This window comes from Pediculus humanus, genomic scaffold (genome assembly GCF_000006295.1).
Source record: "Pediculus humanus corporis 1103172107679 genomic scaffold, whole genome shotgun sequence".
NCBI lineage: Eukaryota > Metazoa > Arthropoda > Insecta > Psocodea > Pediculidae > Pediculus > Pediculus humanus.
In genome coordinates, this window is record NW_002987288.1 from 374,188 (window position 1) to 389,341 (window position 15,154).

General features: G+C 26.0%; 4 protein-coding genes across 4 annotated transcripts; 3 read left to right on the plus strand and 1 right to left on the minus strand.

The window, feature by feature from the left end:
- Window positions 1-224: 224 nt before the first annotated feature.
- Window positions 225-3,699, minus strand: Phum_PHUM297910 (isoleucyl-tRNA synthetase, putative; the record flags this gene model as incomplete). Its single annotated transcript, XM_002427086.1, has 9 exons — window positions 225-479; window positions 562-1,782; window positions 1,856-2,092; window positions 2,161-2,358; window positions 2,428-2,686; window positions 2,798-2,847; window positions 2,927-3,232; window positions 3,302-3,424; window positions 3,514-3,699. 9 exons carry the CDS (start codon window positions 3,697-3,699, stop codon window positions 225-227), a joined length of 2,835 nt encoding a protein of 944 aa, XP_002427131.1.
- A 1,347-nt stretch (window positions 3,700-5,046) lies between these two features.
- Phum_PHUM297920 (sialin, putative) lies at window positions 5,047-7,192 on the plus strand (the record flags this gene model as incomplete). The annotated part of the gene is made up of 9 exons (XM_002427087.1): window positions 5,047-5,065; window positions 5,206-5,387; window positions 5,470-5,721; window positions 5,814-5,901; window positions 5,967-6,334; window positions 6,408-6,540; window positions 6,610-6,765; window positions 6,831-6,916; window positions 6,983-7,192. 9 exons carry the CDS (start codon window positions 5,047-5,049, stop codon window positions 7,190-7,192), a joined length of 1,494 nt encoding a protein of 497 aa, XP_002427132.1.
- A 1,760-nt stretch (window positions 7,193-8,952) lies between these two features.
- On the plus strand, window positions 8,953-11,121 carry Phum_PHUM297930 (sialin, putative; the record flags this gene model as incomplete). The annotated part of the gene is made up of 8 exons (XM_002427088.1): window positions 8,953-9,156; window positions 9,230-9,578; window positions 9,681-9,898; window positions 9,982-10,131; window positions 10,318-10,447; window positions 10,521-10,676; window positions 10,759-10,844; window positions 10,918-11,121. The coding sequence occupies 8 exons, from the start codon at window positions 8,953-8,955 to the stop codon at window positions 11,119-11,121; spliced, it is 1,497 nt and encodes a 498-aa protein (XP_002427133.1).
- Window positions 11,122-11,738: 617 nt separating this feature from the next.
- Window positions 11,739-14,565, plus strand: Phum_PHUM297940 (uncharacterized protein; the record flags this gene model as incomplete). The annotated part of the gene is made up of 7 exons (XM_002427089.1): window positions 11,739-12,250; window positions 12,377-12,549; window positions 12,905-13,068; window positions 13,154-13,338; window positions 13,448-13,636; window positions 13,717-14,143; window positions 14,227-14,565. 7 exons carry the CDS (start codon window positions 11,739-11,741, stop codon window positions 14,563-14,565), a joined length of 1,989 nt encoding a protein of 662 aa, XP_002427134.1.
- Window positions 14,566-15,154: the final 589 nt, after the last annotated feature.

Here is a 15,154-nt window from a genome sequence, read left to right on the forward strand (position 1 = left end):
TCTAGTCGATTTAGATTAAAAACTATCGTTCCTATCAAAATTGTTACCATTTAAAATACATATACGAATGTGTTTTGTTTTAACGAATAAAAAATTTTATTAATTATAAGAAAAAAAAAAATTATTTTTTTCTTTTGCACAAAATTCCTACCAAATTGTAAACCGTTTTCCGTTATCATTATTAATATTTCAGCAGTCGAAAATTCCCCCCTCCCCTCCCCCCCCTAAAAAAATAGATAAATAAGAGTAAAGGAAATTTGCTTACCATTCATTTTATTATTATTATTAATAACATCTTCGCATCGTACGCATAAACGTTCAGGTTCTGGAGAAGTGTAACGTCTACATCTGGGACATTCACTAGCATCAGTTAGGTTCAGATTAACTTTTCCATCTCCCATTTTGAGTTTAACTTCGGCCACTTGTAATATTTCAGTTAATTCCGAATCGATGCTGTTCACATTTCCATCTTGCATTTTCTAAAATAATAAATCAGCAGATTATTATTTTCTTTTTTTTGATAAAAAATCGACATCGAATTTGAAAAATGGGTCGGTTTACCTTAAGTTCCTCAAAATTTTCTCCATCAACTTCTAGAGTGCAAGACATTTTTTTAAAATTTGAATCTAATACAATGTCTTTCTTGAAGTTATCTAATAATAATATTGTTTTATCCGTTGTATCATTTGACCACCATTCACGTGGTACCCAAGGTTCTTTTCTAAAAAATACTCTTTTATTTTCACTGCTCACTGGATGATGTAAAAACACTTCTTCGACTAAATGCGGTAAAATAGGGGCTAGTGAGTAAGACAAAGTGTATAAAATACTGTTTAGAGTATACAGGCACGCTTTTCGGCGACTCGATTCTTGAGAGTCACAATACAAACGATCTTTTATAGCAGAAACGTACCGAGAAGATACATTATTCGGAACGAAATGAAGTATTTGAGAACATACCGAATACGTTTTATAAGTATTGTAAGAATGCATCACTGATTTGTAAAAATTGTAGCAAGAGTTCAATAAGTACTTATCTAAAGTTAAAAGATCATCATTTTCTAATAAATCTTTTGATCGCGCATTGTTTAAAGCGCCAAGAAGGTATCGAAAAATTAACCTGATACTTTGCACTGTTTTAAATTCGGATTTTAAAATAGAATCCGAAACCGGTACAAGAGAATTATGGGAATGTGAGCCGACCCACCATCTTAACGTATCAATCCCTAATGCATTTTTTCCATTCAACACCGTGTCTGGGTCAACAACGTTTCCAACAGATTTGGACATTTTTTTACCATTTTCATCGACGGCGAATCCGTGAGTTAAAATTTTGTCAAAGGGAAGTCCATTACCGACGGCAACACTCGTTAATAATGACGATTGAAACCATCCTCCGAATTGATCTTTCCCTTCGAGAAAAACATCAGATTTTCTGCCGTTTAAAGCAAAAGACCATGAAATTCCACTGTCGAACCAAATATCCATAATATCATTTCCTCTAATTATATTTTCTCTTTTTACAAATAGTTCATTGCAAATTTTATCGGGAAAAAGTTCCTCTAACGTTCCGGTCCACCAAATATCCGATCCAGAAGACTCGAATAACTGGCAAATGTGATGAATTAAGCTTTTAGAAATGAGGGGTCGGCGAGAAGTCTTGTGAAAAAATACTGGAATCGGTACACCCCATGTCCTTTGCCTTGATAAACACCAATAAGGTCGTTCTTTAATTAATGATTGAAAATATTTATCTGGAGTGTCACTGTCTCGTAAATTTTCCTATTAATATAAGTTGTTTGAAGGTTGAAAAAAGATTCAAAAAGTAAAATTATGCATTCTTGTTAAAACTTACAAGTGCTTTGTTTTTCAATTGATTGGTATCAATAAACCACTGCTCACAGGCTCTGATAAACACCGGTTTGTTGGTTCTCCAGTCATGCGGATAGCTATGAGTATAATTTTCTGATAAAATAATATCAGAAGACAATGTCTTAATTACAGTATTTTTCCCTTCTCCAAAAATATTCAAGTTAGCCAATGGAGGGCCTAAATCTGATGTGTAACAACCGCTTTCATCAACAAAACATTCCTAAAATTTAACAATTATTTTGAAATAACCTTTCTAAAATTATATTTAAATTTCATCATTATAATTACTGGTGTCAAATTGTTTTGTAAACCCATGACAAAATCTTCGTGACCATGAGCAGGAACTGAATGAAGTAAGCCAGTTCCTGAAAGTGTAACACTTGACGATTCAAAAACTTTTAAAACTTTATTTTTATCCCATGGATGTTTGTATGATAATCCTTCCAATTCTTTACAAGACATATTTGAATGAATTGTAATTTCTTGCTAAAAGAAAAATTTTTTCTTAGATATAAGAAAAAAATAAAATAAATTATTATATATTTTAACACATACTTTCAATTTTTTTTGTAAACTCTCAATTAAATCAGAAGCAATTATATACATCCCGGAAAAATTACTAATTTTAACTAAAGAATATTTTATCGAATTAGAAAAATAAACGGCTTTATTAAGAGGCAAAGTCCATGGGGTTGTTGTCCAAATTAGTAAATAAACAGGTTCAGAACTGAAGTTTTGCACTACTTCAAATCTCACAGTCAATGCAGTACTTGAAATGTCTACATACAATAGTTCTGCTTCTGCCAATGCAGTCCTAAAAAAATAAAATCAAAACTTTTTTTTATATGACTCAAAATATGTAATTTTTTTAAAAATTTCGATTTAAATGTAAATTTTGTAAATTACATTTTCGTAGTAAACTTACTTGGATGACGGAGACCAAAATACAGGTTTTAAACCATAATAAATTAATCCCTGAAATTAAACTGCTTACAGTTCATGATAATTTTAATTGGATATAACTTGACGCTTTATTTCAGCACTTAATACTCACTCTTTCATACATTTTCCAAAATATTTGCAATTGATTAATTATATAATTAGTATCGAATGTGTAATAACAATCATTTTCCCAATTTCCTATAACACCCCAACTCTTAAATGATTCCTTTTGTAATTTTGACATAGAAAGTGCTATGTTTTTAGCTTTATTTCTAATATCAATCGGTTTTAAATTTTTAGTTTCTACGTTTTTTAAAGCTAGTAGTTCAATAGGTAAACCATGACAGTCCCAACCTGGTACATAATGAATCTTTCTCCCTTGAATTAATTGAGACCTTAAAATAATATCTTTGGAAATCTGCAAATGAGTTTTTATAAGTTTATAAATATATATTTTATATGTAAAACTCTTTGATAAAAAGCATACTTTATTTATTGCATGTCCTATATGAGGTTTCCCATTTGCATAAGGAGGACCATCGTGTAACACAAATTCTTTTCCTTTTACATTTTTTCTTTGCCAGGCATACAAATTTAAAAAGTTAGCTTCCTAAAAAAAAATTTTTTTAAATATTCAGTTTTAAAATTTATTTTGCAATAATTTAAAAGATTACTTAAATAATTTTTTCAAAGAAATACCTGCTGAATTTTTTGATCCCTTTCAATAACTTCATTCGGTTTAAGGTAAGTTGGAAAGGTTGTACTCGGTATAAAAACGGTACTTTGAAATTTTTTTGATTTTTTCTTTTCTTCTACCGCAATTTTTGAAGAATATAACCTTTTCGGAACAATTTTTTGAAAGGTTTTTCTGCGAAAGTACATCATGATTTCTAGAACGACGAAAAAAATATTTTACATAAAAACACAATGCAATATATACAATATTTTCAACAACAAAAAAAAAAAAATAGATAATTCAATTTTTTATCTCATTTTAATTTTTAAAAGTAAATGATTTGCTACGATAATAACCTCTCAACCGAAAATTAACGTTCGTTCGACAAAAATCTCCGCACCTGTGAATTGTTTTCCTTTTTTGGCGCTCATTTTGTATGTCATCATGTAAAAATCATTTTATTGCAAAATTTTTTTTTTCTCTCGTATGTAAATAATCGATGATTTATGATTTGATTAATATGAAAAAATTTTATAACGCATTATTATTATTTTTTTTTTTACAAGGTTATAAACTTAAAAATGTTTTTTTTTTCTTACAACTTATAAATTATATGTGAAAACAACCAATAACGCCATCAAGAAATAAAACTCAAAAGACTCATTTATTGATGGAAAAGAAAATTCATAATAATTTGGTAAAAATTATGTTGAAATTAATTTTAAGTATTTTAACAAATGTCAAAATATATTTTCAAGTTCTTTCATTACAAACATTCTCCTTTTTTATTTATTTATTTCTGATTTTTTAATCAGTTTGCTCTCTCTCTAAAAATGATTGAATCCTAATTAATGGATTCCTAATATTAATTAAAACAATGATTTTTTATAAACAAAATAAGCCAAAGTTTTTTTTTATATATAAATTATGACAAAAAAGTTTTAAAATATCATCTGTATAACTTAAAATATTGATTAAAATAATGAGGATCAAAATGAATCCTTATTAAATTATGTTCACTTTTAAGTTATTATTTCAATTCTTTGAACTATTTAATCCATTATCCAAACAATAATTCAAAAAAAAAAAAAATTGTAATTTAATATTTAAAATTAAATTGTTAATTATTTTTTCAATTAGTAACAAGCCCATATTAAACTTTAATTTATAATAAAAACTCAATGGAAAATTACAACAACAACAACAATAAAAATTTAATGTAATTATAATATAGAATTAAAAATAAAATAAAATTGATTTTTGCATGAAATTAATTTTATTATTATTATTATTATTTGCTATAGAAAAAAAAAAAAAAAGCTCACCCAGGCAGGTTATTAATACTTTCGACGGTTGAAAATGTGTTTAAAAAATAAATAATTTTAACGGAAGATATGAGAAGAAAATTATTTGTGTCACTCTTGCACGAAACTTTATTTTATCAAGAACCTTTAACTAGTGATAACACTCCAACAGTTGAACGATATATTCAATTTACCTTTCTTCAACTCGATTATTATTATTATTATTATTATTATTATTTTAATTCATAAAAAATGGGATCTTGTAACCCAGGTAAAAAAAAAAAAAAAATAATAATTAGAAAATTTTCATTTAATTTTTTTTTTATTTAAATGCGTTAACGCATCATAATTAAATTTTTAATTAATAAAATTAATTTATAATAACCGTTAATAAAAGATATTTGATTACAGGAGATATTCCCACAAGGCATATTTTATGTTTTATGTATGTTCTTGGATTTATATTTGTGTTTATGAATAGAGTGAGTTTAAATTTAACAATTGTTGGAATGGTAAAACCAATATCAGTTGGAAACGGTACAGAAAAAGAATTTTTGGAAGTTAATATAACATCAGATAATTTTAATCAAAGTGTACGTATTAAAAAATCAATTCTCAATACAATTATGACAAAAATATATAATTTTTAATTTAATTTTTTCTAACTAATAAAAGTCATCAACAAATGTTGATGAGGGAGAATTTGATTGGAGTGAATTTCAACAAGGGCTTATATTAGGATCATTTTTTTATGGATACATGGCATCTCAAATACCAGGGGGTAGAATTTCTGAAATTTGGGGTATGAAACCAGTTTTTGGATTATCAGTTTTAATAAATGGCCTCCTATCGATTTGCATACCATTTTCTGCCAGGCTACATTGGAGTTTATTATTTATTATAAGAATACTTCAGGGTCTTGCACAGGTAAATATGTTTCTATTATTATTATTATTATTATTACTAAACAAAAAATCTTAACTTGATTTATAAAGAGTTAAACATCAAATTCATTTCAGGGAGTGACATTTCCGGCATTAAGTTCATGTGTTGCAAAATGGGTTCCCCTGAGTGAAAGAGCCAGGTTCATTGCTTTAACAGCACAAGGTATATAAATATTTTAAAATAAAAATTTAAACATTTTTCTTAAACGTGCCTATTTTTTTTTTTAGGATGTTCGGTCGGTCCTGTAATTACTTTACCCCTTTGCGGGTGGATTTTAACAACGTGGGGGTGGCCTGCCGTTTTTTACACGACCGGATTACTAGCAGTAATTTTTTACGGATTTTGGCAGTATTTAGTCTACAATACTCCGGAAGAACATCCGCGAATATCACCGCAGGAAAAAAAATTTTTAGAAGAAAATTTAAAAGATGTATCGACAGGTGAAACCGGTCCCCTTCCGTGGAAAAAAGCTTTAACCTCTGTACAATTTTGGTTGGGGGCTGCGGCTCATGTCGGTAGCGATTGGGGATTTCATACATTTTACACATTCGGTCCTAAATACATAAAAGACGCTTTAAAATTCGACATTAATTCCGTAAGCATTTCATTGGTGACTAATTTAAAAATATAAAAATTCTATAATTATGAGTAAAATATTTAAATTTCAGAGTGCGATTTTATCTAGTTTACCCTTTCTTTGTCAATATCTTTCAGCGACAATAATAGGGATTTTAGCTGATAAAGCAGTTACCAACTATAACGTACCGATAAGACGCGTCAGAAAAGTGTCAGTTTTTATATGTAAGTTTAAATCCACTTATTTGGCAGATTAGTACCAGATTTTTTTGAAAATCATAAATTTTTTTTCAGCTCATTGCATGCCTGGTATGCTAGTAATCGTTTTGACTTTTATCGGTGACTACGTTAACCTATCTGTGGTGGTTTTAACATTGGCCGTGACCATGTTGGGTGGTTTGTCTACAGGACACTACCCCAACCCGATTGACATAGCACCAAATTTCGCAGGTAAAATTGGGATTATTTTAATTTTTACTAAAGAACTTTTATTAATTATTTATTTTCCCCAACAGGATCTTTAACGGGTGTCGCGAATACTTTAGGCGCATTAGGAGGTATTCTTTGTACAACCATAGCGGGTGCATCCCTACAAAATTTTGTAAGTTATATTTAAAATAATCAAAGATGGCCGGTTCCCCGGTAATTAATTTTTAACTTATTTCAGGGCACACCAAAAGGATGGCACGTTATTTTTTACGTGGCTGCTTCCGTATACGCAGTAACGAGTTTACCATTTATAATATGGGCAAAATCCGAAGAACTCCCGTGGAATTCAATTAAAAAAAAAAATTCAATGGTGGAATTAAAACAAATAACTAGAGATGAAAATGGTGAAAGCGTAAATTCAAAACTATTGTCTCAAAATGAAACATAATTTATTATAGGTTTTGATTTGGAATTTGAAAATCATTGTTGTTTTCATAAAAGTAATGATAAAGCTAACAAACGTCACAGCTTATTGCATAATGTTAAAAAAATAAAAAACTCAAAACCTTGGAATTAAGAAAAATGCGTAACCATAAGAAAAATAATGACTTTGTAATTTAAATAATTATTATTTATTACTTATTTAAGCAAAATTTAAGTTATTTAACTTTAGTACTTAAAAAAAAAAACAACTTTATGTAATTTTAATATTAAGTTTAATTTTAAGTACGATTAAATTTTTAAATTACTTTAGTTTTAAATTACGCTTTAGTTTAGTAATAATAATAATAATAACTTAAAAACTTAAAAACTTAAGCATCACAATTATAAAAAAAAAAAAAAAAAAAAACTTAATTAAGTAAGTCACAAATTCATTATAAATATTCATTTTAAGTATTAATAATTAAATTTAAATTATTAATTTTTCAAAAAAAATTATTATATTTTTTATCATAACACCTAATGTTAAAAATTTACTCTTTTCATAAAACAAAACAAGAGGTTAATGACCTTTTTAATTTTTTTGTTAAATATGAATGAAATAATTAGGAAGTGATTTATTTAACTAAAAATGATTTAACGTCCTTACAAAAAAAAAAAAAATAATAATAGTTTTTTAACAATAAAACGTTTAAGTGATAAGAATGATCATAATTGCAAGTGTAAGCACTTGAAATTTTATTATTATTATTATTTTAAATTCACATGATAAAATAAGTAAAACTAAATAAAAAAAAAATGAAAATATTAATCAATTGATTGCTGGACATTTTTTTCTTCTATTTTTTTTTTTTTTTAATAGGTTACTTTGTACGGTTTCTATTGCGTAACAAACGCACACACGTATATCTATTTGTTAAGAATATTCTACATTGTTCGTTACTAACTATTTTCTATCTTTGAAATATGAAAGGTTTATGATGTTGACTTAAATTCGAGAGAGAGAGAGAGAGAGAGAGAAGAAATAGAACAAAAAAAAGAAAAGAAAAAAGAAAAAAAGTCAAATAATGTGACTTTTACTTAAAAAAAAAAAAAAAAAAAAAAAAAAAAGGTTAATTATTTACTGAATTTAAAATGAGTTGTTTTAAAATTATATCTGGTACGTATTTATTTATTTATTTATTTATTAAAAATAAATTAAATTAATAATTTATTTATTTAAATTCTCTCTTGTTTAAAAAAAAAAAAAAATAATTAACATTGAATGTTTAAAATCTAATTTTTCCATTAAATAACAAAATCATTATTATTACTTTTTTTTTTTTTTTTAAATTTTTTGTTTATGTTTTAAAAATAGCATTAAGTAAAAAAAAAGTCATTATTGAGATCGTTTAACTATAATAAACAGGATAATTATAGTTTTTTGTCAATAATAATAATAATAATAAATTAAAAACTTTTCTTTTTTTTTTTTTTTTGTAATTATTTAGAGTCAATTCAACCTTTGCACTTGCATCAATGACAAAAAATCTGTTTTATAATATTTATTTATTAACAATTTAATAAGTTATTTAATAATAAAAAAAAATGTTCAAACGCTTGAGTAAAGTTTATTTTTATTTAATTATTAATTATCATTATTTAATTGATTTTTTATATTTTTATTTTTATTTAAAAAAAAAAAAAACTTTAATGGTGGTGTTACTTAAAATAAAATTTTTTTTTTTTTTCTTAGAAAAAATACCGGCGAGGCATATATTATGCTTTATGCTTTTTTTGGGATTTATGGTTACTTTTCTACTACGGGTAAATCTTAATTTGGCAATAGTCGCAATGGTGAATACAACAAACGTACAAACAAATGAAAATGAACAAATGAATTCTTTTGGAACAAACGAGTGTCTAGCATATCAAAACGATAGCATCGGTGGACAAAATACAACCACGGTAAAGTATTTACCTACTGAAGATGTAAAATAAATAAAATAAATGTTTAAGTTTTTTTTCTTTTTTTTTTTTTTGGGGGGGTGGGGGTGGGTAACAGAATGATACATTGAAAAAAGAAGAAGTAATTGGAGAATTCGATTGGAATGAATTTCAACAGGGAATAATTTTATCATCATTTTTTTGGGGTTATATACTCTTTCAAATACCAGGTGGAAGAATAGCCGAATTGTGGGGTCCGAAAATTGTTTTTGGAATGTCAGTTTTAATGAATGCTGTATGTGCTTTGGTATTACCTATTGTAGCCAGATGGCATTGGACATTTTTATTAGTTGCAAGAGCATTGCAAGGTTTAGGACAAGGAGTGGTTTTCCCATGTTTAACGGCAGTGGTTCCAAGATGGGTACCCGCCGAAGAAAGAGCTCGTTTCATTTCATTTGCAATTCAAGGTTAATATTTTTAAAAATTGGCAGAAAATAATTAAAAGAAGTGAATGAAAAGTTCCTAACAGTAAAAGTAATAAACATAATTAAAATTGTAAACTAAACTAGGATGTTCCCTGGGTCAAGTAGTCGCTCTACCATTGTGTGGTTGGATTCTAACTAAAATGGGTTGGCCGGCCGTTTTTTACGTTAGTGGAGTTTTAGGTCTTTTATGGTACTTTACATGGTACTTTTTAGTATACGATTCCCCTGATGAACATCCACGGATATCGGTTAAAGAAAAACAATTTTTAGAAAAACGTCTTCAAAAAATCGAACCAGTCAAAGTAAGTACATCTTAACCACCGATAAAAAGTTTATATTTATTTTTCTTACCTTAAATAAACAATCCATCAAATATTTTCGTTAGGCTGCACCGATTCCTTGGCTGTCAATAATGACATCTTTTCAATTTTGGGTTGGTGGTATAGCTGCTACCGGAAGTGATTGGGGATTCCACACTTTTTGTACTTTCGGTCCTAAATACATAAAAAGTGCTTTAGGATTCGATCTAGAACAAGTAAATATTATTATAAAACATGGGTTTTTTCATCATTTTTTCAGCCTAAAATGATTATTGAATTATGTAATTTAAAAGCATTTAGCCTAATTATTTAAACGTTTAGATGTATTAACCTTCTTCTAGTATTTTTGTTTTTAAAAACAATGATAAATATTTTTTTTTTAATATTGAACATTTTTTCAGAGCAGTTGGCTATCAAGTTTGCCATTTTTATCTCAATATATATTTTCAATGGGTTTTAGTGCTTTTTCAGACTGGTTGCTTAAATTGAATGTAAGCACTAAAACTGTAAGAAAATTTTCTGTTGTTGTGTGTAAGTTGAACTAAATATTAAGGTATGAAGTTAATAGTTTGAAGTAATACAATAATAAAATAAACTTTTTTAGCACATATACTTCCGGCTTTAGGATTAATTGGATTAACTTTGACAGGATGTAATGTGATGCTTTCTGTGGTTATTTTAACACTTAGTGTTACTATGCTGGGAGCCATATGTAGTGGATTTTTCCAGAATCCTTTAGATATAGCTCCAAATTATGCAGGTAAGACTTGAAGTAATTCTTCAACTTAAGTTTTTTGATTTTTTTTTGAAAGAAGTAATAATATTTTTTACTCAACTTTAAGGTTCTTTGACTGGAATAACAAACACTATGGGAGCAACAACAGCAGTTATATCAACTCCTTTAGCAGGAGCTATACTTCAGGCTAATGTAAAATAATTAAAGATATTCTAATATTGTAAAATTTAACAAAAATTCTAACATTAGTTTTTTTGGCTTTTAGGGTACAAATGCAGCTTGGCATTACATATTTTACATAGCTGCTGCAGTTTACATTAGTTCAAGTTTTTTATATTTGTTCTTTGCAAAAGTCGAATTAGAACCATGGAACGATTATATTTTAAAAGAAGAAAAAGGCATAAAATTAAAAGAAATGTTAAGTAATGAAAAAGAGGTTGAAGAAAGTGCTGTGTTGTCACCTTCATAAAAAAAAAAAAAAAATCCAGAAATAACTTTAAAGTTGCGTTACTTTGTTTAAAAAAAGACAAAAGTGGAATGTTATTTTATAAACAGGAATCAGCTTAATGTACGATTTAAATATTGAAATAACCATTTTTGTGTCAGAAAAAACCAGAGTTACATGTTTGCAAATGGCTGCAATAAGAGAATAAATATGAAAGAACATTTTCTTATGAAACTTACCTAGGAAATAATCTCAAAAATACTTTTTTTTAATAAATATTTTTGTAACATAAACTACGTATTACACTAAATATAAAATTATTTTTAAAACAATTAAATATATATATAAATAAATTATTTAAAATACCCTTAAGTTCCAAAAAAAAAAAAATCTGCGTTTAAAGTGTATCTTAGTGCCACTAAAAAAACCGTTACAAAGGAAAAAATCAGAGCTACAATATAAGACTTAATCAATTTACATTTTTTTTTTTTTTTTTTACAATCCAATATGAATTTTTATTTATTTTTTATTTATTTTATATTTTTTATATTGTTAAATTTTGTATTTAATTAAATTATTTAATATTGTAAAAATGAAGTATTGTTTATTTTAATCAAATAATCAACAAATTAAATTTCAATATGTTAACATTAAGGGAAGGTATTGATAAATGTGATAACAGTAAAATTATATCATCTTTGATAAAATTAAGAAAGTTGTCGGAGAACAGTGCAATAGAAAAAAAAACCTTTTTATTATTAGTAGATTTATTAAAAGCACCAAACACAAAAATATTGAATTATGCTTTAAGTTTATTGGCTAATTGTTGCATTCACAATAATTATAGAATAATGTTTAAAGAAGCAGGAGGTGTCACACATCTTATTTTAATATTGAATACAATAGACTGTGATGGCATAATTTGTAGAGCTTGCAGATTAGTAGGTAATTTAGCATTAAATAATGAAATAGCTAAACATTTATGTGAGAATAATGTTGGAATATCTCTGTTGGATATCTTGGAAAGACATGAAAATTTATCCATGGATGCTTTGACGATGGCTTTTCGAGCAACCAAGTATGCATTAACAATAGCATTTTTAGTTTTTAGCTCTAAAATTGTACAATTCAGTAAAATTTATCATATTTTAAAGTATTAAAGGGTTTATTTTTTACTTCATTGCTTAAGACAAAGACAATTTGATTTTATTAAAATGCAGTATTATTTGTAAATATTTATTCAATTATTTTTTATTTATAATTACTTGTACTTTTCTAGGAAACTTTGGACATTTGCCGAATTCAAATGGAAAAAAATTCCAGATAACTTGATATCTTTATTTAATAAATCATTGGATTCTGACAATAGTGAATTTATTAAATTAGTATTAAAATTATTATATTTATTGACTGATGTTAAAAGTGTTCGAAAAAATGGTCAATTTAAAGTAGGTAATCATTATAATTATCAATCAGTAACTTTAAAAATTTTAACTCGTTAATTGAAAACATTAACAAAGTGTAACATAATAATTTTTGTGCAAAACAGGTATCAAAAGAATTATTCTTGAAGCTAATTAACATTTCAAAAAAATCAGAGTTTAATTATTTATCAATATCTTGTTTAAGTAATTTGATTAGTTTTCAAACATCATGTGTATGGAATTATTTGGAAGGTTCGGATATAGCAGAACTTTTTATTGACTACTTTCAAAAACAAGATGTTATAAAACCAGGTAAAATTTTCATTTTTATATAAAATTTTTAAAATGTTTTTTATATCGAATTACATCTCAAAGTTTTTTAGATCTTTTCAGGGCTTTTCATAAATTGTGTACAGAAGGAGCAATTAGAAATAAAGTTAGACTTTCAGGTTTGTTAACTAAATTAATAAATAAATGTGATCCTGGGAATGAACAAAAATTATTAGCTGTGTTATACTTGTTTCAATATGATCAAGCTAGCATGTGGGTGAGTTTAAATTTCTTTGACGAATATGTAAAAAATTTTCAACTTTTAAAAAAAAATTTAAGAAATTGTTTTTTAAACTTTTCAGATATGTTCACAAAATCCTAAATTCATTGCCATGTTATTTAATAACATAAAAATTCCAACATCTGTTCAATTATTAATAATTATATCCAGAATAACACCTCCAGTTAAAGAATTAGTAATCGATGAAAATTTAGATATAATAATAAATAACAAAGACTGCCATTCCGTATTGAAAAATATTACTAAGTAAGTTTTATGAAACCTTATTAAATTGACATTTTTTTTTATTTACACAATTATAATTTTAAATAATTGTTGGTATGTTTGTGAAAGTTATTTTATATGAAATTTTTAGAACAAATCAATTTTTAAAACCTTTATTGTTATCCGGTAAAGTTTGGAAAATAGAAAAAGCTGGATGTTCGATGGAAGAATTGGGTAGTCTTGTTCATACCGAAAACCTTTTAATCCAACTTTTAAGTTCGATAGAAAATAAAATTAAAGAAGACGTTTCATTAGCGGTACCTTTTTTAATAAAACCTGAGTATGTAAAAAGAATAATATAGATAAAAAAGTACCATTTTAATAAAAAAAAAAAATTAAATTGATTGTTTTTTCTTACAGAAATTTTGAACTTTTATGCAAATTATTAATTCAACACGAAGCCATGAATGTTATATTAAAAATATTTAAAGAAAATCCATTAGAAGAAAAAGTTTTAGCAACCATCATCAGATTACTTTATACATTCCGTCAAAATTATTACAAACCCGAGTGTTTTTTTAAAGGTTTCGGCGAGAATATGGCGTGCGATGATGATTTTATAAATTTACATAATGTAAACGATGAGGCCAACGTGAATACGAATTTAAATTTAACGAATGAATTAGTCACGTTTGAATTAGACGATGGAAAATTCGTAACGGCTAATAAATCATTACTTTGTAATCATTCCCCGGTAATAAATTCCATGTTAAACGGTCATTTTATCGAAGCCAATCAGGAAAAAGTCAGACTACGAAAATGTTCGGAAAAATGTTTTAATTTATTAGTAAGTGCAACTACTTTGTAAAAAAAAATAATAATTTTAACGAAACGTGAAATTATTTAAAATTAATACTTTTATTTTCGCAGATAAAACTTTTACTTAACGAAGCAGACTTGACGACGATCGATGTTAAAATTTATTTAGAATTATTATCGATAACGGATAGATTTTTACTTAACGACATAAACACGATATTAACGAATAATTTGAAAATCGATAAAACGACTTGTTCTTCCGTTTACGAATGGTATCGTAAAGCTGGTTACACGAAAAATAATTCAATCATACGTCAAAAAATCTACCAATTTTTATTCACATCGTCGGAAAATTTATTATCGGTTTTGAAAAATAACGAATCGTGTAAATCCGCGCTCGTAAATGATATATATCAATATTTTTCTAAAGTTTTAAAAGATTTCATTTAATCATTTATTTATTTATTTTTAAAAAATCAATAATCCACGAATAATAATAATAATATTAATTTAATTTATATTTAAATCGATATTTATATTATAATTTTAATTTTTATATTTTATTTTATAATTAAATCGATCGAGAGAAAAAAAAAAAAAATTGTAATGTGATTATAATAAAAAGCATAAAAACTATAAAATATTTGTCTAATTATCGTATTTATCATAATTAATAACGGAATCATGGTTTTTTTTTTGCTATTGTTCATAAAAAGAACTAATCGATTAATAAAAGACTATTTATATATATTGATACGGTCAAAAGTTTTTTTTTTATATACATTTTTATCAAATATTCGTATTTATTTATTTATTTTTTTTTTTTACTTTTACAATATTAAAAATAAATAAATAAATTATCATTGTTTACGATAACTAATTCTATTTTTTTTTATAATTTAATTAATAATATATATATAAATATATATTTCGAATGCATTGTAAAGAGTGTCAATATTTTAATTAATCGATTGAAATGATTGCAAAATAATGTTGCAAATTAACAACAATTTATGTATATATACAAAAAATTTATATA